This window comes from Microplitis demolitor, chromosome 8 (genome assembly GCF_026212275.2).
Source record: "Microplitis demolitor isolate Queensland-Clemson2020A chromosome 8, iyMicDemo2.1a, whole genome shotgun sequence".
Lineage (NCBI taxonomy): Eukaryota > Metazoa > Arthropoda > Insecta > Hymenoptera > Braconidae > Microplitis > Microplitis demolitor.
The window spans coordinates 20287296-20315039 of record NC_068552.1 but is presented as its reverse complement, the minus strand read 5'-3'; the positions used below and the strand labels follow the sequence as shown (position 1 = coordinate 20315039).

Sequence of the window (27744 nt, the reverse complement as noted above, 5' to 3'; positions counted from 1 at the left end):
AGAGGATAAAAAAATAAAACGGGTAAAAATGTCACAGAGTAATGTGTATAAGAGGGTGAGGAGATCTCTAGCTTCATGGCATCAGCCAACTAAGGAATCCCATTTGGAGTGGCTCGAGAGAGTTTTGGCGAGGCAATGGCGAACGGGCCATAACTGATCCCTCGTAAAAGAAAATAAAATTAAAAAAAAAAAAAAAAAAAAAAAAACGAAGACTAAAATAACGGAAGCAGGGTGACTGCACAAACCAAGGGTACGGGAAATGACGTCATGAATTTAAAGTCCTGGATAAACCGTTCTATAATCCGTAATTTTGGAAAGAAAATTTAACAAGTTATACGCTCGCTGGTTATAAACGGTTATGTTATCCCGAGAAAAAAAAAAGTATATATCTTTTTCCCTTTGTTTTTATACTTTGTATAGCCTCTTCCATAAGCTTTTTTACGATTTTTTATAACGAAAATCTCTTGAAGACAGCGGCTCTATATGCAAAATTTAACACGTTTCTTTCTTAAAATTTCTTACGGCTGACACCTATAAAATACTCGTTAAAAAAATATAAATAAATAAACAAAATGTGTTATCCTATGAAATTTTTATAATTCTTTTGTTCTTTTATCTTATGAAAAGTTAACAAATGAATATGCGGTTCCACCGACACATTTAACTCCCCTCTTCTTTAAAAGTATGACTTACACTAGGTACACAGAAAACGAGAAAGAGGATGAGAAGTACGTAATTAAAACGACGTAGTGAGAAATGCCGACAATGAATCACGGCCTCGAGACATTTATACCCCACGAGTATAAATGATGTAGTAAAAAGAAAAGGAAAAAAAAAAAGAGACTTGAAGAAGTCTTCTGAGACAGGAGATTCCAAAAAAGGAAGTCAAAGATATAGCTTGGCGCAATGAATAAAAAAATAAAGTAAAGTGAAAAAAGTACTGCTGTTGTATGCTGTTCTCGTTACTATAATACACAGTACAGAAAATTCAAGTACGGGATCTTTAAATTTTTTATAGAATGAAAAAACTTATTTTTAACTTCTTGCTATCGTTTGCTAGCGAGTCTCGTAAATCGTGTGGATACCTCATTAAAAGGACTTTACCTCAAAGAAACGCGATACCAAGATTGAAAAGCAATCAACGTGCACGAACCTTTTTTTCATTCGAAACTTTTGAATAAACTTTTAAGAATAAAAAAAATAAAAAAAAACAACAATGAGCCTTCACAAATTGCTACTGCAACTCAGTAACTAAGGCAACTAAAGTATTATTGATACTTACAGAAATAAATTTTTTTAAACAAAAAGTATTTATGCGAGCGCTTGTTCATTATTGAGAACATAAGAAACCTCAATAAAACACACGGGAGTATAAAATATCATAAGCTATTTTTATAAATATAATTTAATTAAAGTTACAGCCAGCGAAAATATTTTTTTATCAGTGAAACAAAAAAGTTTATATTCATCTATCTCATTGCCCACTAGTTCGTCTCCTTTAGGTTTATTTCTGGTTCATTTCACTCCCTCGAGGCAAGTTAAAGGAGAATAAGAGCTATAAATTTAATTCCACGCAATCGCCCTGGCGGCACTGCCAATCTTTCGTGAAAATCCTCCACAAGATACAGTCCAATCAGAGGTGCAGCAAACTCAGCAGAAAAAACATTTTCAGCGAGAGAAAGAGAACTCGATACTTGCTAGTGTATAAGAAAAGTAAAAAATAAAAAAAAATAACAACAAACTTGCGGAGAAAAACAACATTTTAAACAAAATAAATAGTAGTAAAAAAATAAAAGTTGAGTTTGTGTAATATAGAAAGTATATCAGGCATCTCTGGTACTTTTCTATTGTTAACTAATACACTCCCGAGGATTCACTACACACCTATCTGTATGTTACACAAAAGAGGCCGATATTCTTTTTTTCGGTTCCAATGCAACCTCTTCCTATTGTGTACATTTAAAGAAAGATTCAATCCTCAACACTGTATAGAAATTGCACAACCAAAAGGGAAGAAAATATATAATTCAATGTATTTCGTACCACGACAGCGTCTTTTTTTTTTCCTTTTTTTTTCTTAAGTATCTTCAATTGAAGCAAAAGAATTTCTACACAAGACGAGATGTCGTTTGTAAGTAACGATTTTTTGCTGTTGCAATTTGTTGTGTTTTATTCTGTCAGTTCAATTTTAAATGTATTTTACAAATCGTAAAACAATTTATAACCTTTAATTAAATAACTTCAATGCCCTGAAAAAAATATTTTTTTCTTATCTTTGGAAACCGAAATTTTTTTTAAGCCATAGTATCTTATATCTATTAGCAACGATGTAGTTGTTTTGTCAAGCAGAAAACATCGGAAAGATAAAAAAAAAAAAATTTTAATCCTCTAAGATACAGTAAAAAACAATATAAAATCGAATGTAACAAGAAACCAGTTATCCTCAAGCAATCTATTTTCCAATAATTACTATTTACTATTAACTATTTTTTAACAATCCTATAGAACAACCATCTTTTCTATAAAAGATTTATTTTCCTCAAACTACAGCTGTTGAAAGGTTTTGAGTTAATTAAAAGTGCTCAATTTATTTAACAAATTTAAAAAGCTTGACCGTTGAAATGTAGTAAAGTATGAAGGACATTAAAATATGGGAATTGAACAAGCCGAAATCGGCAGCTAAATCTCGCTTAAATCGTATCGTTCAAAAAGGCGTTTGGTGTTGGACCAAATGCCACGATAACACTTTGAACCGCAGAAGCTTCATCGCAAATGGAATCAGGAGAAAGGGGCTGATGGCGAGTGAGTGGGAAACTCACCCTCACATACACCGATCCAATGAAAAATACATAACCAATATACCTTCACATATATGGATATTTATTTATATATATGAAGAGAAATGTGGGCTTAACGCGTTTTCACCAGTCGTTACAGAGAACCCGACACATTTGGCAAGTATCCAGCCTCAATTGAATGCTCGGTTTAAATGTCGCGGTAGTTTTAACGTTTTACAATGGCTTCCTTCATGAGCAGAGAGAAACAAGTGCGACAGTAAACAGAAAAACAAGTAAACAATAAAAGAAAAGGAAAAGCATAATGCAGAGAAAACATTGTGGAAACTTCCGAGAAGCTGTGAAATGTTATTATTTCCCTTTTTTTTTTTACACCAAAAGGACTTTCTTGATACCCTCCATCTTGTTACTCACTCGCTCACTTATTTACCGAATCTTAAACTCGTCTTTCTTATTTAATTTACCCCTAAAGACAACCTCATCGCTTTCCCAGCTATTTCCACAACTAAACTCACAAACTTTAAACTTCTTATATACACCCAGATGTCAAAACTGAAAAGCTGTACTGTGGTTTGTTATTTGGCATGTTGATCTTGCCGCAATATATTGCCAGGATTCGGTTGATTTTAAAATTTAGTGTGGGAGTAAGTGCTAATTTAAACTAAATACCGATCACAGGCTTCAAGAACTGAATCCAGGTCAATGCAATGCAGCACACGTTTATGCCAGTAAAATCCTCATTATTTATTTAATTGGTTGACACTCACTCAGTGACCTACTAAAGTTCAAATCTATTGGAGTTATTTTTAATTTATTGACGGAAAAAAAAAAAAAATAAGGTCATAACTTAAATTAATTGGTATAATTATGACTTTTAATTAATGAAATATTTGCCGTGTTTTATTTTTGAAATTAATTTGTATAATAAATAGCGACTAATATAGCGAAGGCAATTTGCCTAGTACAAAGGATATAACAATAAATAATAGAGAGAGGAAAAGAGTATAAATAGGTTAAAGAAATGATAAAAGTAGATGCCGCTATATCTAAACTGTCAGAGAAAATAGTAGTAGACCTCGGATTAAAGTAAAGAACATACACACGAGAAAATATGATAACGTTGTATATAACGAGATTGGAATAGGAGGAAAGCTCACAAATTTGGTGAGATCGTTTAGCTTCCGGGATATAGGATCGTCGAGTCGCAGTCGCAGCCACCGAGCCGGGTCATGAAGCCGATAAACGCAAAATCCTCGCGACATTCCCGGCCAGATACTCGACCTATAACTATATATATTTGTAATATACACATATATGTATATCAATATATATGTCTGGCTAAAAGCTTTGCACGCCATTTGACGTGTCAACCATTGTCGACTATTTCCGCATTCATTTACGTTATTTTGTTCCATCCATGTGCAATAACACTCTTTTATACATTCGCCTTTACCATTATTTTATCATATGTACGAATAATAACAACTACCATTACAATTCCAATGGAGTTAACTCTGTTGGTGTGTCATAGATGCTCAAGAAAACATTTATCACACCCTCGTTAAATTTATTTAGTTATTTCTACAATTTCACATGCGACACTTAGACTCTACTCAACTTTCATTACCTTCAAAGTCTTAGACACTTAACGTTATCTTCTTATGGAGTATTTGAAACGACTAAAAAATAAAAAATACACATTTTATTTCATTTTAACTGAAGTAAAGCTCTATAATTAATTTTAAAAGCATGCATTTAATTTTTTATTCGGCTAAACACTTAATCAGATTAAAATGTCGTGACTAATTTAATAAATTTGTTAAGACTAGTATTGAATAAACGCGAAGTAGCGGATATTAGATTGTTATCGATAAGTTCAGCAGTTTATCAAATTAAAAATGTATTACGAACAAATTGCGACTGTGTAATTAAATAACTTTTCATACAATTACAAAGATTTATTTGTCTGAGCAGTTTGAAGAAAAAAATAAAATTGCAATTTTAAATAAAAATTTCATCCTATCCGAGATATAAATAAACTTTAAATTAAAGTATTTTTGAATCTTAAAGATAATCAGTATTTAATATAAAATTCTGCTATAAAGAAAAAAATAAATAAAAAGCGAAAAATTACTAAAAAGTGAGCGATGAATAAATTTTTATGAATAGCAGTGAAGTTGTGCTTATTAGCTACAGTAGTTTGAAAGCAAGTAAATCAAAGCGTTGAATTGACTACTAAATAAAAGCATAACTTTATACATATACATGTATATATTTATATATTTATATGCAGCTATATACAAGTACAACAAAATGAAAATGTAGAGAAGACTGCAGTAGCATAGGCATGAAAATTTAATAAGCTCGACACCCGGAAGCTGAGTTGACTGCAGTATAGTCTAGACTATCATCTATTTTTTCCTCTCTCTTGCTCTCTATCTCATATTCTCTCTGATTGATAGCCAAGGCTTTTAATAATAAAAATAAATAAACGGCTTAATGACAAAAGAGAACGATGAAACTCTTAAAAATAATTTTGATAATTGTACCCATTATTCGCTGGATTTTTTCAGATGTATATCAATTATGAGCAAAGTTTATTTTTACTCGTCCGAATGCCAGTTTTTTATATACTCATATTGATATTCAATATTTCACTGGAGTGAATAAGGGATCTGTCGCCGAGGGGTGAGTGAACTGTGTCGAGTTATTCACTCGAGTCGTAGGGGAGGGGGTTTGTAAGAATATTGAAAACCCGGGATGAGAGTCTACCAGCAATCTAAAATGGATTATATGAAACTCAAAAGTTGTATAGCTTCCAGTTTACTCTCTGTTTACTTTGTTCGGAAGGGATGTACAATATACATGTGACGTGACTTGTATCGCAAACTAATTCCCCTATATAATACTCCATACATTATATACTATATGCATTATATAAATATATACATATATATTGTATAGTTTCATTTACCTAGAAGTCAAAGACACCACGCGAGATAAATTAATTACAGTTCACTGAATCAAGTAATTCAATACTCTATTGTCAATTAAATAAATAACCAATTAATATTTGTCTTATAATTATTGTACAGAATTCAATTGATTTGATGGGAGAAAAAAAATGAAGACATCTTTAACGAATGCCTTTAATTAATTCAGAAAAAAAAAATGTAATTTATTTTTGTAGCTCGGTAAAGAGCAAAATAAATAAATGAATAAATAAAATATTGTAACTTAGCTAATAATAAATTTGAACCTTATTGGAATTATTATTTTCCCTTGCAATGAAAAGAAATCAAGGTGGATGTAGGAAAAATGTTGAGTTAGTTGCCAAGAAAAATCAACTTCCGACAGGTCATTCAACTCCGATGAAACGTTTGAGGCATAGAAAAAAAGTAATAATTTCTTTATAAATAAAAATTAACGATCCTCATTACGGGGTACGCTTGAGTGTGTATTTGAGGTAAAGTTTAAATATAAGTAATGCAACGTTGGTTTTTTTTATTTTTATTGCCCTGGCAGTACGGTAACGAAATTAAAAAAATCGAAGGTGAGATAAAAAAAATGGTGATGAGATCCAATAAAAGGTAATATAACAAGAATGAAACGAACATCGCGTCATTCAAGTGATAGGTATGCACACCCAGTCTCAGTTCACGTCCGAAGCCTGGCTTGTAACTAACGCTAATGCGATTATACTGGACGTGTTCTGCTTCAGACTCTGACGCCCAGCATTTTCTCCACCCTAATACCATTTTCTCTTAATGCTACCGTAGCCTTATCTTCATCACACATTTTCTCATTTTTCTTTTTTTTTTTATTTTTATTCTCTATTCACAAGTTTTTTACTTTCTTTAACTTTAAACTTCTTGTGGAAATTTTTTTATTTTCCCGCAATCCTTTAACGATCGAGAAAATTTTTACACGCTAATAATATTCACACCACGATAGAGAAAATTTTTTTATTGTAATCAAATTATGCTAAATCTATATCTGATTATAATTTTAAATTAAACCAAAATTATTAATATTAAATATTATTTTTAAATTGAACAATAAAATTAATAATAGAAATATAATGGGCGATAAATTTGATTTCAAGTGTGTATTGAATATAAGAAGGATATTTTTTAAACGATGAAAAATCAAAGTACTTGCCGAGAATGTGAAGTACCTAATTCAAAACTGTTTCCAGCCACTCAAGTGAAATAAAGCAAAAAATCCAAGGGTCCTTACCTCAAAGTGGTCGCCTCCTCCTCAGGATCTGTAAGCAGAAAGCAGAAAAAAATTAAAATAAAAAATAATAAAACCAAGAGGAATAATGAAAGTGTCTAAACTCTCACTCTTTCGGTTGGACGCAAAAGATCAAGAACTTTACAAGACTATCTACATAGATATTTATCTCTATATATACAATAATAAAACATAAAAAAACTAATTCTCGTAGTCCCTCAAAAGAGACACGATGAAAGGGGAAAAAAACGCGAAAAAAAATTTTCTATGGAACTTTAAAGGATTTTACCCTAGTAATCTTAACAAATTAGTCCCAACGCCCAAGCCCACCCCTCTTGGGTCTTAATTACTACCCTGTCTTTTCTGCCGGGCGTCTTTAGCCCGCAAAAAAGAAAAATATAAGTTACGAAAAAAAAAATCCCAGTTAAAACAGTTTTTTAAAGAACATTATATTCATCGCTTCCTCCCCCTTTTCTGGAATGATTAAAATTAAAACTTTATCGTAATTATTCAAAGATCCCACTTTATTATACGCCCGATAGATGACAGCATAACATTTATTAAAATAATCTTTATAAATTGGTCTTAAATTTAAATATTGTTGAATTTAAACTTTTTTGTCTTAAGGACACAATTATTACAGGATGTTTTCCTCCCTATGCCTTGTACCAAACACGAGGTTTAACGGACAATAATAATAAAAATCATTATAGCTGTACGACTTATTGTTACTGAGAATGGAGAAAACGGGTGTGTAATTAAGGAAAGGGAGAAAATTCATGTTGGGTTGGATCGCAAGCTTTTGCCAACGTCACCTCTTACTCCTCCTTTTACTACCGCTGGTGAAACGGCATCCACTCAACTCTCCAATTTGTCCCTCGTTAGTGAGGTATCAAGAAAAATTTCCCACACTACCATTATCAAAATTCCCTTTGAGGAATTATTATTTTTTGTTTTTACCCCAGAACCAAATAGAACAAAAATTTTTAATTATTCGTTCAGCGTAACTAATTCACAGAACAATAAATAATATAAGGCATAAAGTGATTTTTTTTTTTAAATTTTTGAGAGAATCTAGAGTCTGTCGTACCCCAGTCACCTCTACATATATCTATTAATAAGAGAAATAAAATTTTATGTTTCAATTGTCATATCAATTTATCACTTTCTAATTATAATTGATAAACTTAACTTCCAACCATCAATTCAATTTAAATAAAAAATATTAAAATAGAGCCGACTTAAATTCACATTGATAAACATATATTTCATTTAAATCACGTTCGATGATGGATGAATAAAAAAATAATGATGAGTATATAGAATAATAATGATATATAATACAATATCAAATGCATAAATCTAACTAAAGAGCATGAGGCTGTAACCTCAATTTCAGTTCCAGCATGCTCAATGCAATCGCATAAATATAATTTATCCTGTACTCTATCGTGTTTCTGCTTCTCTCTCTCTCTCACACTTTCTATCACTGTCTTTTTTTATCACTTTAGCTGCATATGCTCACGATCGATATTCGATTTTTTTTTTTTTTTCATCTAATACATACATTTATTGCTGAACTTGTATTTGACTCTTACTACTTCGGCAGCAGTAGTACAACTTATTCGAATAAATACATGGAAATACTGCTCACATTTTATGCTATAATTTGAATAACAAAAAAATATAAAAAACAGTTGACCCTGGGGACCAACCTTGAAACTTTTCCTTGTTTTCGGCCTCATTCAGCTCAAAAATACTCTTTTTAGTACATTTAGATTTTTGAGCTCTTCAAGCTCCGAAGGGAGTATGTCTGGCCATGGACAACGAACATTCCATAAGTTGTCATTTTTCCAAAAAAAATGTCTGATACTTCCAAGAACTATAAACATCGAACCGACACCATACTTATGATCAGGATCGCTGTCTAAGAAATTTTATAGAGAATCGAGACTGAAAGTATACTTTGAACAAAAATCTAGAAAACTGTTGACGCGGCTATTTTGAAAAATATTTTGTAATGAAAAAATTCCATGCTAGAGTTTTCAGGTATCCTATAGATATGTTTAATATATATAGTTTATTTAATTAAAGCATCGATGCACAAACAATTTATTTGTGGATATATTTATTAATGCCCTTTATATAAATTATCTTTTATAGCATTGAATTAATAGGTACTCAATAATGCATCCATGTACATATAGGTAGATATGTAATACTAAAAACCAACGTATTTTATGCGATCAGTCAGTTATCATCGGATTAATATTATCAAATTATTCAATTTATATTCATATAAATTTACAGTTATATTAAATATTAAAATATATAACAATACAATAAACAACGGCAATTATTACCATCATATCACATATATATAATTTAGTTATTTGAGTATAATTTAAATTATTATTAAAAAATAAGGATAATTATTATTATAGTAAAAATAGCAATCGACAAAATTTAGCTTAAGAAAAAAGTTAAAATAAGTTTGATAAGTTACCGAAGATTACGTTAGCTCTCAAGAGATTTAAACTAAAGATCCCCGTTCAAATAGTGAGTAAAAAGCCCGTTCGAAGTTTGTGGTAATTGCAGTGAAGTGAAATTTTATCGGTCTCAAAAGATAAAATCGTTAAAATGTTGTAGCAACTTCTTGCCTATTAAAGATTATTATTATAATTACTGTATTTTAATTAAACTTTAATGGGCATACTTTATCGAATTAAATATTTAATAAAGTTTAAGTATCATCGTCGAGTTAACGTTTTTACCTTATCAGGGTCCTTATCATCGTGTGTGAGCGTTTATATATGTGTATTATAGTGCGGAGATAAATAATCCCCAAAAGAGGCAGATATAGACCGACACTAAGGATACGAGGAGTAGAAGGAGCAGCTCTAGCTTCCGAGATGCCCCAGACAGCGTACCCTAACCTTGCTAGTAACTATAGTAATAGTGTTTCACAGGACATCCGGCTACTAATAATTGTACGCGTGCTTGGACAACAACATGACTACTATAAACGAGGACAGGTTACATTGTTGAGTTGGAAGAGGATAACCTGTGCGATGTATACACTGAGAATGGCTTGGAGAATAGCGATAAAGGAGAGGAAGAGATAAAGAGACATGAAAGATATATATATGTATATAGATATATATAATGTTATACACCAGTGGTGCTCGCCAGCACGTAGAGAAAGTTTATGATTGATCGTTGTAATTAGTGGCCCGGCAACAATGCAAAGTGAGTACCGCCGACGAGGCAGCATTACGAAAATTTATTACTATGGATTGGACTTTGCTTCCGTATATATATATATATTCATATATGTATTGGTACATGTATGTGTGTGTATTACATATATCAACGTACTATTAAATAATTAATATAATTTTTTTGTCACTTCGAAATGTAAATTTTTTCGCATTGGATTTTACAATTGTCTATTAAATTTCTAGTATATAAACAACAACAAATTATATAATAAATTCAGCTGACTGAAAATAAATTGACATTTAAATTTTTTTAAATTTTTTAGTCTAAAGCAAAATATTGCAGATTAAGTGGGTACAGTTTATAACTCAGTTTAATTTTCGCGTTAAAAATTTAATATTCAATTTATGTCTTGTAAAAAATATATAGTGAACCGAAAAAAAGTAAATAAGGAAAAAAATTTTATTATCAAGAGAACATAAAGAAATGGGAATAAAGACTGCAATTAATTGTTATGAGCGCATGTTTCGGATTTAGAGTGGTCGTAAGGGGAAGGGGGGAGGGATAGTAATAGTAGAAGTAGTAGCGAGCACGAGATATAGAGATTACTTTTGAAATGGGACGCAACGAAGCCTGCAATTAATTTTCAAGTGAGCATTATGAAGCTCAAGTAGTAGATGTTGCTGGTGGTGGGAACTGGTGCGGTGGAGGTGATGCTACTGGTGTAGTATGGTGAACAGAAGAAAGCTTGGTTGTCCTGCTAAACCATCTCTAGCTGCTTTCACACATTGTAAACTATATTAAATTCCTTGCTGACCGTAAAATAAAACACCTAGCCAAGACCCGAGGAACGAAAACGTGAACGCTCGTTTGGCCTGGACTTTTCACCACTCTGTACACATAAATGTATCTCAACTATATTTCAACTGTTAAATATGTAAACATATATATATGTAGGTAGTCGTAAACCTAGAAATATATATATTGTTGAAATATAAAGCAACAGTATTAAATCGTCATTTCATAAAGCTTGTGAAAATGTTTTTTACTTTAATATGCATCCGTTAAAAATAAGACCGTTTAACTCTTGGGAACAAATTTATTCAGGACAATAATATATTTTTAGCATTTATATCACTTTATTTACTACTTTATACTCGATAAAATTATAAATAAAGTAAATGTAGATGAAATAGCGCAATAACTTGATATGAATTTTGAATAATAAAATGCTAAGATGGGTATTTTTATGAAAAACTTGTAAAGGAATAAAAAAGTTAAGATAAAAAAAGTATAAATGGTAAGAACGCTTTGGGGAAAGGAACCGCAATAAAATCAAACATGGGCTTGTATTCTCAAGTATCACTTTGAGAACATTTGCCCAGCGGGAAATTTCCTACCGTATCAGTGACTCAATTTTTTCCCAAAAACCTCGAGCTATACAGCTATATAGCTATATAGCTATAGATACATGTATACCATATACTTTTTCTTATTCTTTCATCCAACTTGTCCCCTAAAACGCACTAAAATCTCATCCTGATTTTATTATTGTCACTCCGGTACTCTTATAAGGGGAAATAATCTTATGCTCGGGAAATTTTGTCAAGATAAAAGAAAACACTGAGACGAAAAGTAGACAACGCAATTCAATTCTGGTAAATGTCAGGTACTACAGTTCCTCACTGCCTGCTTTTATATACATTTATTTTATTTCATTTGTTTGGTTATTTATTCTTTTCGCCAAAACACGTCAATGTTTACATGAACTTTTGAAAATATATATGATATATATACTAGAGTCTAGAGTAAGTAGACAAGAGAGATTTCATCAAGCTTTTTTTTGCTCCAAGCCAATTCGGGTTAGCGAAAACCCATAACGGATATTACACTTTATTTTTTTTTTATTCCACTGCACAGTTTATTTGGTGTTGTTTAATTTTTTTGTATGGTTTTTCAGTGATATCTATCGTTTTATGTGAAGTTAATGAAGTTTACTGACGGTGTGGGATTGATTGTAGAGAGAGTAAAAAATAAAATCCTACAATATTACGATCTCATTCGCTATTCACACACGAATATGTTATTTATTCATCAAAGAGACAAATCGTGCCGTAGGGATTTTTTCCATTTATTATTTTTATTTTAAATAATAAACAAATGTAATTTTATTAAAAATTTTACAAGCAATTTAATATCAAATAAAATTCATTTTATCGTTAGAGTAAACATATGAAATTTATTTAATTTACTTTTTTCTCATCTCAATCTTCATTTATTCATAAGTAATCTTTTATTATGTGACTCAAATATTTTATCTTCTTTAAGCTTTTATTATCAAATATTTAATTTCATTGTACATATTAAATGTCACATTATTTAATGGCTTCATGTCAAATAAAATTCATCTCTGTATATTGAAAATGGATATTCAATTTAAATTAATTTAATAATAAATAGATATCATATGAATATCTATATATATATTCGATGAAACGACGCTATACAATATCTATTTCCTGCGAGCTGAGTATTTGACGTCAAAAATATTAAATTCAATACTATTAAGACCTGGTTTCATTAAACGCTTTCTGTCTATCTTATGACATTGATAATTTAAATAATTACGACATTTAAACTCCGACTAAGTGTATTCGCATTCGCGGGGATTAAAAATTCATTTTATACTAAGGTGATCGACCGCTTGGAAAATTTTACCAGCTCACCTTATTTTATGACAGGAGACATGAATTATTACTCAGCTACTTAAAATCTTATAATTTATTCACAATAATTATTTTTTTAAATTTACCCTCGCAAGTCAATACCCATTTATATAAATCTTAAAAGCGTAAAACTGTATTTAAAATCAAGAAAGTCATATTTATATTCTCTAAAATATAAAATTTACTAAAAAAATCCATTTATTAAAATTTGTCTCAGTCTTATTCTCAATTTCCAAAAAAAAATTATTTTTTCTCTAATTTCAAATAAAAATAAAAAAAAAAGTCTTTACTAAAATTTATATAGAATATAGTTGATTAATATGATACGGCTATAGGCGGTAAAAAGAACAAGACAAGTAAAATTGGTGTTTGAATAGAGTTTATTTATAAAATATCAATTTCACTCGATAGACTGAACGATAATCTACTCTTCATGGCCATTAAAAGAAAAGAAAGAAACAAGCCTATACTGAGGAAAGTTTAAAACAGTAACCTAAGCGTAAAACGATTCTATTTAAAGTCTACTACGTGCGATTATAGTAGTCTTGATATCGAATCGAAAATATCGAGCGAACGATGCCAATGTTCTACGTGGTTTTTATAATATACATATAATGTTACATCTACATCTACATCTACATTTACTTTTGCCCACATGTGTAAGTTTACCCGCAACTTTACACACACTTGGCACATCCAAACATATATGTATATACAACATACACATCCATACACAATCGATGTAATAAAACGTCTAAGTAAGTACTTGCAGAAACTTTTCTATCGGCAAAAAAAATTCTCGATAAAGTTTCCAATTGGTATTCCGCACTTTCCTAAATTCGCTCACTCGATTTCAAAATTATTTTCGAGCTATTCGTGACGGTAAATCAAGTGTCGATAGTTTATTTTATATAAAATAAAGTCGATTGAAAAATAAAAAAAAATTTTAAAAACGCGGGATAAAATTCCGGTTACAATAAAAAAGTTATTTAATTGAGTCATTGATAGCATTGAGGTATGTAAAAATTTGTAATAATAGAATGTATGAGTTTATGATAATAAATAATTAATTGATTAAATAAAATGTCAGTAAAAATAGTTAAAGGCCGGAATATGTATATATGTATATGTATATTAATGTCTAGTCGTCGTGACATGACGTATCCGAGCGTCAGACAACTGGGCGTCTCGTTAAACATGTATACCGAATAGGAGGAGGTTACCACCAGCTTTAACAACTATATATAACGTTTTCTCAAAATCGATACGCGGTCATTTCTGAAACGCGGGAACAAAGTTATGAACTTTTGACCTGGTCGTTTCAAACGACCATTATGCAACTCTATTCATCTACATTGTACAGATATATGTGTATAGGTTTTTTATTTTATATTTTTTTTTTTTTTTTTTTTTTTATAATAGACGAGAAAAGCAAATGTATACGGATATAAATGTGGCGGCAAAGGGCGGCAGTACAATATATATGATTGTGTGTTACTTGACCGAAAAAACGAGCTCGCAGACTCACTCTAGATGGGTGCGCAACGTGACGAAAAACGAGCGGTTAAAAAATGAAAAATAAATCCACCGCCGACACGCTCAAACAAGTTTCAGTGAAAAATCGAACTGGCCGTCTCGTACGACAATCGAACTAATTCTACTCTGCTGAGCTTGATATCATGAACAGAAAAATAAAAAAAATATATAAAAATCACAGCCATCATTTTATTCAGGTCCACTGACTTATTATGCTGTAACTTTTTTTTTTTTTGTTATTTAAAAATTTTTTTAGTAGATTTATTATTTTAGTATTTTTTATGGGGATTTATATTATAAATTATGGAACATTTTTTTGGTCATCAACTGAGCGAATAAAGCTAAACGAACGGTAAAAATAAAAATGTATATATTAACAAATATTTGTAATTATTTATATAATATTAAATAATAAATAAAGTTTATGTGTGATTTTATTTATCAACTTGTGAAAAATTGTAACTGAATTTTTAAAAAAATTTTCGCAATTTAAATGAAAAAAATGACACTGTACTTTTTGACACATTTCTTAATCAAAGTTTGAGATAAGAAAAAAGAAGCAAATAAAAATCTCGAGATAGACTTGGGAGCATAGTTGATTTGAGAAAGAACTAACAGAAAAGTTTTTTTACAGAATCGCATGACCGAGATGAAGGAAAAGAATGAAAATGATAAAAAACACAAAAGAAAAGATGGAGTCTTTTAAAATCTATCATAACGAAATAAAAAATATGAGGCTTAGAATCACATCTTAGGTGCGTTCATTCTAACGGTGTCACTGACATTACAAAGACATTTCTTTCGTACCCTGTCCTTACTTCTTACATATTTCATTCCTGAAAATACATTTTTTTCATCCCCTAACTGATATATTATTCATAAAACGGTGAATAAATAAATAAATAAATGTTTTTCCAAATGACCGATAGTGATTCATTGTTTTGATTATTATAAGAAAATAATACATAAACAAATAAAAGGTGAAATTAAAAAAAAATAGACATATTCAAAATTGCAAAGTACAACGATTGTCGTAACTCAGATGCGCCTAGTGTAGGCAAGCAATAAATATGTCGTCGGTGGAAATCCTTCATGAGAAACATGAGTTACGAATTCGTTGCCGCCGGAGGCGAGTTCCTTCCGTCGCACCGACGACCATCGCCAATCTTTTATTCCAAAAACTTTTTCCCGGTTACGACTTGTACAATCCTATAATTCTTTGTCAAATAGTATTTTCAAATAGTACAATTCAAAGCATACAATATTTTTTATTCTTTCACAAATATAAATATTTCATTTTTTTCTAAGTATTCATCTTTGGGATGAAAAAAAAAAAGCGCCCATCGACTAGCCCTCTGGGAAAATATTTCTGCCCACTAGTTTATTTATAAAGGCATTCAGTGATTTTCTAAAGCAAAGGATACTGATAACAAACCGATAGCATTCAATTTTATGCAATGAAATCTAAACTTTTTTTCCCGAAATTACGAATTTTAAAGTTGCATTAAATATTTTATAAAAAAAATTAATAGTATTAATAGCAATAATTAGCATAAAATAAAAAAAAATTTAATTATATGTATTTTTAGTAAACAAACTCGTTAACTCGCCAAAATTAACTTTTTTAATTAGAGACTTTTGTTTTTTGCTTTTATCAAAAAAAAAAATTAATATATGCATAATATGATGAAAACTACTTCAATCTCATTATTTTTTTCATTTAGCCGAACATTATACCATTAAAATAATTGACAATATTCAAAAAAAAATAATTAACTTTATTTTACACTTGAAAAAAAAAAATAATTCATGAAAAATGAATCCTTGAACATAAATTTGGCCCTCATTAAATTTGATCTCCAATAAAAAAAAAAAAAAAAAAAAAAAAAAAAAACATAAATCAAATGTCAAAAAACAAATAAATAAATAAATTAGTGTTGATATATTTAGTGTATTTTGGGATGTTACGACGATAATGTATTTAGTGTCTCGGCATCTGTCGACGACTGGCCCTTCAACCGTAACGACGTCAAACACGCGACGAACACGAGACACGAGAGCAAACAGGAAGAATATTCACGGGTATTCATCATGCTATATATATATATATTTATACATGTATAGTAAATCCTTGAGCACTTTAAGCTGTCGAACCGAACCGTGCATTAAACTGAACGTTGAGTTTGGAAGCTCCGTGGATCAATACCTCCATTCTCTCCTCTCCAGCAAAATCTCCTCTTTATTTAAATATTCCGTTATTGTAAGTCAACATTCCCTGGGCAAACTAACACGCCATCAAAAACTTTCTCGTCTCTTAAATCCATCTTTCAGAATAATACTCCAAACTACTACTAATAATAATATTAAATATATATATATATTCCAAACAAAAAAAAGTGTTCGCAAAGAAAAATGAAAAAATAAAATGCTCATCACTTTTATAACTTCACTTGACTTCATATAAAGTAATCCAATAAAATTTAACTCAGAACGTGACGTCATCGACGAATAACACCCTTCACAACCTCAACCACCATCCACAATATATATATATAGAAATCTATCTCACTCTAAATTTTCTTCGTCACCCCTTATCGTCCCATTCCAACCCGGCAATGTCGTCTCGTCTTCTCTCGACAGACATAACCAACGACGAAGCCCCAGAGTAAATTTGACGGAGATGAGGTCATCCAACAGGGGCTACGATCGTGACTAAAAATTTAAGGTTTATGCATAGTTATATGTTGACTGGACTATCAATCGATACCAAATTTTAAAAAAATTCAAATTTACACTCTATTTTTAAAACAATCAATCTCTTATCACTTAAAAACTCTATTTTTAATACTTGATAATTTTAAAAAAAAGTAATTGTCCGCCTCCTTATTAGGTGAGCCGTAAATTTTCGTCTCGTCAATTGATAATAAACGACCTCGTAATAGTAGCCAAAAGACTTTTGTACGATAACGAGAGAACGGCCAGCGCAACTTTAATTGTGTGGCTAACGAGCCAAGTGGCAATTAGTAATCGGATTAATTAATTTACCTCGCCCTTTCCTCTGCTATCTTCTTCTCACTCTCTCTCTCTTTTCTATATACATTTCTCACTCTCTCTTGCACGCGGTAAAATAAATTCAATGCATATTCACTCAGGTTTGTCGACATACACGTTCACGCATGCCAGGCTGCTTGATTACTACTATATATATGTATGTATATGAATATAATATGCACATACATTCATTGAAGTTACTATGATATTTATAAAGGCGAAAAGCTAAGCTCTCTGCTGCTCTCTCTTCATACTAGATCCTTTTAATGTATGCTATTATATTATATGATGTTTGCACATGTATATCTATATATATATATAAGTATTAGGGTGAATAATTGTTAATGCACTCGACAGTCATTCAACTATACTTGCGTGACTCCTTTCAATGTCTAAACAATAGATTATATACAAGAATGAGCACCGCACATATATCTCTACACATCTCTATACATTTTTTCATCCATATTTTTTCCATTATTCTCTTTAGCTCATTATCTTTTTTAACACTTGGCTGAAACTTCAACTTCTTAATTATTTAATCAGCCTGATGTGAAAAAATAATATTTTTAAATAGAAATTTAGACTTTTGTAAAATAGATGTCTAAAAAAAAAAAAATATACAGACACCACAAAACGGATGGATAAAAAAAGATAAACGTGACTGGGCGGTAGGCGGAATTGTAGGATATATATAGGAAGGATGAGAGATAAAACAGTCGAAAAAAGGGGTGCGCGTTACAATAAATCCGGAAAAGGGCTAAACTCCGGTGTTTCTTTTTTCACCTTTTTTTGTGTATAGAGTAAAGTATGTATGCACGTTCATGGATATGTACAGACGATATCTCTGTAATTGTTCAAGCGTAGCACATCAAATTATGGTATACAAACACGCTTCAGTGAATAAACAGTCCTGCAATTTACGGTGTATCAGGAGAATTAAAAGGTGCACAGAGCCAACCGGAAAATCCTACGCAAGGCGTCCTTATCATTCAAACTTTTGTTTATTTTATTTCTTAAATTTCTTCCTTTGTTTATTTTTTATTTGCTTGTTTAATTCGGTATATCTGGGATAAAAGTAAAAAGAAGAGTTTTGTAAAAAGAAGAACGCGCGCGGCAAGAAGATAAATAATTAATCCAGTTAATCGATTTTATGTGAAACTTAGATTTTTAATATTGAGCTAAGCTCGTTATGTAACGAGTTCATTACAGATTATTACAGTCTGGTATGTGTACAATACATATGTAGTTTTTTTTCTCTGAGATAATTTTTGTTGATAAATTTCAACCACAATTATTATATTAAATTTTGTTTTTAATTATTTCAAACATATTTGGACATCTGTTGATTTCATTTTAATTTGAATCATATGTTACCGATTTTTATCACTAATTATACGAACAATAAAAACAAAAGTTTATAAAATAATTAAAGAATGTGAGAAAATTTTTTAATTAGAAATAATTAAATATTTTATATATTAAAAAAAAAAAAAAAACAATTCAAAATAATTAGGGAAATTTTTTTGAAGATTATTAAAAGTAAAGTTAACTGTGAATATAATATCCCATATAATACATATATGTCACATAAAAAATTTTTCCCAGCGTCGACAAGAGTGAAAATGAGTTTTATTGGTGCACGCGATAGCCGCCGTGAAAATTTATTTGGCAATTAACTTAGCGAGTGTAGTTTTATCTCCACACGAGAGACGAGACATCACGCTTGGCTGCTACGGAAAGAAAAGGATAACAAAAAAATCAAATAAAAACAAGGAAAAAAAAAAAAGTTAAACAACAGAGACTGAGAGGGTGTGAAAAGAGAATGCCGGACATAAGGGAAACCTCGAGTGTAGGGTTTTTTTTTCCTTCTTCTCGATTCCTTCCTTCCTCGGCAGCTGTTATTACACTTTTTTTTATCACTTGCCTCTTTATAACTCTTTTATTTGACTCAACGTTTTTTTAGTTTTATTAAACCAAAACAACTGCACTAGACAAGCTGACTCATCGACATTGTTTCTTACAGATACGACCTACTAAATTTTAACTTACAACCACCTTTTATTTTGATTAACTTTCAAAATTGTTACACCGCATTTAATAACACTCATAATTTATGTTATTGCTCTATATCAAGAAAAATATTGCCCTACTATTTTGTTATCTTATTAATTAATAAATAATATCAACATTAATTTAACTTGACATCAACTAATTAAAGTAAATTAAAGGCTTTCAATTAATTAATATTTGAAATATCTAGCCGAGGACTTTTGCCAAATAGATGTAGCACAGAATCAAAGGGATTGGAAGTATCAATTTAAGTGGAGACCGTTACGAATAGCGACATTAGAATGGAACCTTGGAGCAAGTTTATTGCGAGAGTAATGTACTTAATACCATTAAATTGACCAAGTTCAGTCGGTGAAGTTTGTCAGTAGAACATCTCGTCGTTTAGCCCGTCCCTTACATTACATTAGCTCCAGTACCTATACTCAGAGACTCTATACTTATACAGTAGTACTCGAGAGAAGGAGAATCCCCTCAGCAATGTCACTAAGTGTCCGAGACAATAAGAGACATGTCTTAGCAGTTGACAACGACATATCAGGAACAAACGGACCGAAAAATAAAGCCAAGTGGAATAGAAAAATTTTACCGACGACTCAATGGGCTTGACACTTCATTTACCCCGACATTTTTTTATCTACACGGATGAATTATTCTTCTTTTAAATTATATGCTGTCATAGTGACGTCATACTACATTGGCGACGTAACGCAAGTTCAAGTAAGCATGCTTCAGAAATTTATTAAAATTTTTAATTCTATCAGAAGGGATTCCTTAACTTTTTAATTCGAAAATAAACGTTAATATGAAAAGTGCATGATATCCTCAATCGTTTGAAGAAATAAAATACCTATTGTTAAAGTGATCTTTGTATACAGGTATATTTATATAATAAGTATACATATATACAACTATTCTAGTAAAACGATCGCGTTTCACCAGTTCAAAGTGAAGAAACTCGTTTACGTGGTGGCACGATTTCATTTCTGAACTCTTTCAACCCTCAACTCCTTCCCTTTAAACCTTCATCCCTCTCACCTTACTTCTGTACTTCTTATTTTATTTCATTTATTTATTTAAGATTTTTTTTTCCTTTTTTTTCACAAAACCATTTCTTAAAGTCCTTCAGTCGGTAAAATGAGGTTTCCTTTACCAGAAAGTGTGTCTGGAAGACAGAACCCATAAGTATATACACAGATAGAAAGAGAGAGGAAGAGATTGCACAGAGCTTTAAGCTTGAACGGGTAAACAGTATTTGCTAAATTAATTCATCTACTAACCCTTCTGCTATATTTGCCCAGCAAACGAATACTCACTTTCCACTGGTGTAGCATCTACCATCTACCATCTACCATCTACCCTGTACTCTGTAGCATGTTCTATGTACCACATACCGTGTACCGTACACCGTGCCGTGCTAAATACACGTCTACATACTTTCAGCCTTTGTATATTTTAATGTGTAAAGTCTAATTGTATTATATAAGGTTAATACCAGTTTTCTTTGATGAAATATTCCCTACCCTTCTCATAATGGTATTAAAAGGTTGCCAAACTTGCTTGGCTTTTATAAGCTTCATCAAATATTGTTTTATTAAACTTTGTTATGGTTCAATTAAACGTCAAGTGCCTGACATCTCCATTATATATACCTACTTTATACATTCATATATGGATACATGTAAATATATGTAGGATTCGAAATTTGGTTTAAGTTGACAAGTAAATAGCTCGGCTCTGGTTTTAGTTATTCTTGTTATTATAAAAAATTATAAGTTGTAAAAGTACTTATCAACTTTGGTAAAATAACTGAGCACTTGTTTTTATTTTCAGTACATTTACAATAAAAAAATTCTATGTCCGTCTCTTATCGGGCGAAGCTCCCTAATTTTTATAAAAAAAAATATTTTTAAAAATTGATTGAAATTCTGGTTTTTTATAAATTACATTTATGTGAAAATAATTTACAAACAAAAACCCCTAGACTATATCTAATTCTCGTTTCGAATTTTTTCAGTGATAGATGATACACGATACTGTTGTAATCTTTTTGTCTCACGATAGTTTTGAATTTATAGCTTCCGAATAGTAACGGAATTTGCTCGCGCTTCCTGTACTATCAATATTTTTTAAAACAATATTTTATTTGCTGAAAAAAAATAATATGATACTTTATTTGCGAACTAAATCGAGAAGTATATGAAACAACTGATAAAAATTTTTTTTACTTTACTATAAAGTTTAAGTAATTAGTAATTTAATCCGCGATAAAACAGACGGTTAATTTTAATTTAGAAACAAAATCCTACATGCAGAACACGAAAGCATATCTAACACGGATAATTGCACAACGAAAATCGTCTTATCGATTGTAACATTCATAAGCTCCATTACCTACGACAATAAAAAAAAAAAAAAAAAAATAAAAACAAGACAAAGAGCAGAACTCGAATTAGACTAAAATAGAATAGAGAACAAGTTTAAATAAAAATTCAGTAAATGTTATCTTGCATGATTATATGAAAGTTGGTTTGAGCTTTTTTTCCATAATTATTAAACTAAACCAACAAACCGTTGAGTAACTTTATGTTGTACACGCAAACAACATATCCGCTACAAAAACGATTATCAACTACATAATTTGTTGTTTTAAAATTTAAGATAAACGATCTTACTGTCGACAAGTTGCATGATGGATCTGAATTTAATATCAATCAATAAATCATAAAACATTATATATATAATAAACTTACTTAAATAAATATATTATGATAATAAATAAAATCTCATATTTATTAGTCACGCAATGTAAAAAAATAAAACCTAATTTACTTCCTTCCGAAGAAAAAAAAACCCAGGGATGTTGAATTTGAAAAAAACGCGGGAAGTTATAGGGTATAATTTGAAATATAAAATAATATTAAGTGTGCACTTACCACTTGAAACTCGCGACAATTTTTATCCCACAAAAATGTTCAAACTTCAAACTGAGAATGAGAAAAGGATAAAAAAAAATAAATAAATAAATAAAATCTCGAGGTGTTATGTATTACACTAGAGCAAAAAAACAGTCATTCACTCACAGCACAAACACGAGTCGTGTAAATTACAGCTATTTGTTTCTCTGTATTACTACAAAGTAAAAAAAACTAAACAAACTACTGGCTCGAGGTACCGTAATATCGCGTGACAATAACGTTAAGAGATAAAATTACGAAAGATTATTCACTGGTGAAGCGCGAGCGCGTAACTGCGGTGTAGAGGAGCGAACTCGAGTTTAAGCTGCCTGTCATAAGGGTTGACGCATGCGCACTTGTCGAGGGTTAAGCTTTTAAAGGGGGTGGATTGGGTGGTTTAAGAAAAGGGAGTTTCATTAAAACCCGAGTATCGATGCGCACTCTAGTCTGCGCACTTTTTATTTTTCTTCTTGTACTTGGGTTTTTTCCGACGACAAACTTTCCCGTGTTTATATTTACTTTTATAAAACTTCTCAAAACAATAAATCCTTTAAGCTCTATAATTTCATTATTATTTTTCCTATCGTGGCTATCACTCTTCTGAACAACGGCAAGTCGGTAATTTTGTCATTTTTCAAATCACCATATAATATCATTCTAAGCCTCGAGTTTATTTTATTTATTTGGTTACTTGTCGTTCCAAAAATTTAAATACACGGCTTCATTTTTCATTCCCGTCACTTCTTTACAAACAAAAATAAACCGGCTAACCGCCATGTCAATCGAATTTTATATTTGATACTTTTAATCTAATGAAGAAATGTCAAACTCATGATAAAATCGATTTTTATATTTAATACGAAAAATTATTAATTCAAATTCAAATTCCAAGTCCTAGAGCTTTAAAGAAAATTACACCGCATATCAAAGAGGAAATTTTTACTCAAAGAAGTGATTTCGGAGCAATATAAATTTTATACAAGCCCACATACCATGAACACAATAAAATATAATTTCGAACAGTTATTACAGTGAAATTTACAATTATCAATAACAATAATAATGAAATTTTTTTTTCGAGTTATTTGCTAAAGTATCTTAAATAACATGTGAGTTCGCTCACTAAGTGTTAAAACTTTAAAAGCTTGTATCTTTAAAGTTTGTTGAACTTACGACAAGAATTATGGACTTATATCAACTTGTTCATAAAATCGACAAAATAAAAACAATTATTTTTGTACAAAATAATTATTTAATAAACTTTGTTTTTGAAATATTTAAACTATATATATATATATAGAGAGAGAGAGGTAACTTTTATCAGTCTGAGATCTTAATCGTAAACCCATTAGGAGAACAAGTAGGAAGCCCTTGTGGTCAGTTCCAGATGGCCTGTCTAGTTGAAGCGTTACGAAAGGAAGCCCCATTGAATGTAGACGATTGGGAGTCAACGTGTCACTCAGTGATAAAAGAGGCCCTTCTCATAATAGGTCATCCTAGAACAAAACAATCATCCTCTCATCAAGTGGGATTGAATGTCGATAACAGATATATTCACCTGACCACTACACTACAAATTAATGTTGTAGTGGTAAAGGTGGCGGTAATGGTGACGGTGGTGACGGTGGTGACGGCGGTCTGATGACAATAAACTCCCGTCAGTCGTCTATTTCATCACTTTATGAGAATCGTATTGCTAATAGATTTAAATATCAAATGAGATTGCTGTGATGTTCAATACAATAAATTTAAATTCTCATTCGAGAGCAGATCGCACCATTGCCGATTTATTTATTATCAATAAGTGTAAAAAAAATATTTATAATGGCAAAACATTTAGAATGTGAATCTCTCCCTTGTGCCAGTAAAATTTTATTCGTTTTTTTTTTTTATGTGACTATAAAGATTGCAATAAAATCTCATCTTGGATTATTACTGTCAATATATTGCGCAGAAAAAAAATAACTTAAATAAGAATATCCAATAATATTTTATTATGAATAATTTTGAAATAAAAAAATAAATGAATTTGGTAATTTATATGGAAATTTACTGATGGAAAATTGAATTTAAAATATTATGTCGTCATCGGAATAATGAATCAAATAGATGTGTTTAAAAAGAGACGGTATCAATAGATTACTAATGAATATTAGTAGGTGATGCTTATTCGATAAAGTTATATCTTTTTCAGAAAATATAGAAAAAAATAAACACACTTTGAGGATTTCTCTCAGCTCGACAGCGGCTAAATTCAGCGATCGATAGACAAGATGCCTGTTTCTGGAGGGAACATGAAATCAAATTTCGGAATCGTAAGTAATTGTGTTGTGTGAATGTATCAACTTAGAGATCTGAACTCAAAAAATAAATTTATCCTAGGACATTTTTCGGATTCTCCTACTAGAGATAATCATGGTGATCTTATTTATGAAATTTCTCACGACCTGTGGGAGCTCGTTCACTAGAAGACTCAATAGATAATGAAAGCATTCATTTATCTCGTGTTTTTTGGAATCACACTCTTCTCCTTAAAAAAATTAATTGGCGTAGAAATAATTTAAAGACGTGGAGTTTTATTTTAGTAATTATAATTTATTTCATAATACGTAATCAGCATAATCATTCAATTTTCATCTAACATTAAAGAAGGTCAAAAGGAAAAAATAGCATTATTCAAATATTAAACAAAAAATTAATACATGATTTCATTTTTTTAAATGGAATGCTTGGGATCAATTAGATAATTAATACTTATATTTACAAATGTGCTGCATAATAATTCAATGGAAGAACTTTCAAACAACAATGATAATCATTTATTATTATTATTATACTCATTATTATCGATGTTAGCACAAAAATTCGTATCAATAAAAACCCGCACATTCCATTGTATTTAACATTAGAACAAAAAAAAATTCTGTTTCGATGATTTATCCATGATTTCAATCAAATTCAACATTTTTATATTTTTAGATGGCTCTTCTTTTTCTTCCATTGAGGAAAATAAAAATGACATTTACAATTTATAAAAAATTTAAATATTTAAACGCTTATAAATGCTACGTTTTCGTAAATGAATCTTTGAGCTCATTTGTAATTAACAAAAAAAAAAAAAAAAAAAAACAATTGAAGTAAAAAAAATAAAATAATTATTTAGTGTAGTAAAATATTGTACGAGCCTTAATTTAATAGTTGTCGTAAATAGGTGAATATTGTTTATAAATTTCCAGTCAATTGTTTAATACAATGAGGTACAAATAATTATTTCAATGTTTATTGTTTTGTGTTTCATTATGAGTTAATATCGATGTTGGCTCGTCATTTTTTTTTCTTTAATTATTATTTTTTTTATGCCATCCGGATACTCTGGATAATTTGAAATACAGCTGAAAAAATAACAAACATTTAAATTATAATCATAATTATATTTATTAAGTAAATAATAATTAACATAAAAAACATCGTTTTTGTGTCACTCGACATAAAATTATAAATTAAAATACTACCAATATTTATGAACATTTTCATTTGAATTTTGTTCCAAGTTAAAAAAAAATCTATCTAATCACCAGCTATTAAATCAAATATAATAATTATCACTTTAGGTCATAAGATAATTATAACTCTTAATTTTATCGACCGATAAAAATTATACTTCAATTTAAAATTTTATTGATATATTATGCTAAGAATTGCCGTATACTAAATTACGTTAGTAAAATCATTGAAAATTTCCGCTCACATGCTACAAATAAAAATCAACGGTATTAAATTTAAAAATAAAAATTACCTGATCCACAGACGACAAAGATGAACAGTGCAAGTAGCCAAGGTCCTACTGGTGATCCTTCTTCTTGTGGTTTCTGTTGAGCAAATAAACAAAAAGAGTTCATGATACGTCTGTACTAGTTGTTATTCATTACAGAATGGAGTACCCAATTACTCGTAATTAAATTCTAGAAAAAAAATCCCGAGTGTTCCATGCAAAAATTCTTAGGTGTATTTTTGTCACGGAACAGTGTCGTCATAGGATTTTTTCCAGCTAATGCTTTAACTGGATATTGTTCTCAGAAACGAGTGAATGTAGCAGACATCAGAGAAATTTTAAATTATAAATAAACAGAGTGAATAATTAATAAAATTAAATTTAAAAAAAAATGCCAATTCAAAAAATTTGAAATTATAATGAGCATTTTTTATAGATATTATTTTTTCGATTATTTACTCTATTTATTTATAATTTTAAATTTCTCTTATGTCTGCTCCATTCACACTCATTTCTCGTGAACAAACTACTGGGAATTCATGACCGGTTTCCATATTTTTATAAATAAAAGTCCGCCAAATAAATAATTTTCAAATTCCATAAATTATTAATAATTAAAATCAATAAAAAAAATAAAAGTAAAACGTGTTATAACCTAACATTTAAATAAGTTAAAAAAATGATAAAAAATACAAAATAATAGAAAAAAATCAATCAATAATTTAGACTTCATCATAACAAATCAAAAACAGCAATAAAATCTAAAAAAAATTAAATAATTAATGCGACAGATGACAACCAGCTGTTGAGCATCATCTTCGGCAAGTACTGATAGACAAACGTAATTTAGACGTTTTAAAAAACTTACCGATGATTTAGGAACATTACCACGTAGTGTAATGTTCTTGGTTGCTTTTTCATTGGCAATGCGCATTCTTTGTTTTGGTGCCATTATTATAATTTAATTATAAATAAATAATTTATTAATTTATAAAACAAACAGTCTAATGGATAACAATTATCCGACTTGAACGAAATATGTACACTGGTGTCTGTTTCTACGACAACTGCTCTTGTGTCTTGTGGTTGTTACTCTCTCCTCTAATTGGTGTACTTACAAATTCTTATATTAATTTTTACCCTGTCCTGTGTTATTTTATCTCTTGTCGTTGTGATTGTGACAAATTTTCGTAGACTTTAGTGACGTTTCAATACCATGATAAATTTTTTTAATGTAAGTGTGTATTTCCTGTATTGTGATTGGTCTATTTTTTGTTGGTGTTTAAATCTGCGCAAACGTAAACGCAGTCGCACTGACACGTTCTCACTAAAATGTTTACGTCGGCCAACTGATTCTCCACGTTATCACTACGTTAATCAAT

The 27744-nt window shown here is 30.2% G+C and overlaps 2 protein-coding genes and 1 long non-coding RNA gene across 3 annotated transcripts in view; 1 reads left to right on the top strand and 2 right to left on the bottom strand.

The window, feature by feature from the left end:
* Positions 1-22864, bottom strand: part of LOC103576676 (follistatin-related protein 5) — a 151671-nt gene extending 128807 nt beyond the window's left edge. Inside the window, exons 1-2 of the mRNA XM_008556990.2 lie at positions 22570-22864; positions 7035-7062 (exon numbers count right to left, since the gene is read on the bottom strand). The gene's annotated coding sequence lies outside the window, so the exon portion shown is untranslated. The remainder of the gene's footprint in view (positions 1-7034; positions 7063-22569) is intronic.
* LOC103576664 (uncharacterized) lies at positions 13753-25693 on the top strand. Its single transcript, XR_549380.3, has 3 exons — positions 13753-13991; positions 24785-24905; positions 24973-25693. It is a non-coding gene; the product is annotated as an uncharacterized LOC103576664 (long non-coding RNA).
* On the bottom strand, positions 25403-27627 carry LOC103576677 (stress-associated endoplasmic reticulum protein 2). The gene is made up of 3 exons (XM_008556991.3): positions 27231-27627; positions 26387-26459; positions 25403-25982 (listed from the first exon to the last, which is right to left on the bottom strand). The coding sequence occupies exons 1-3, from the start codon at positions 27312-27314 to the stop codon at positions 25945-25947; spliced, it is 195 nt and encodes a 64-aa protein (XP_008555213.1). The 5' UTR covers positions 27315-27627; the 3' UTR covers positions 25403-25944.
* Positions 27628-27744: the final 117 nt, after the last annotated feature.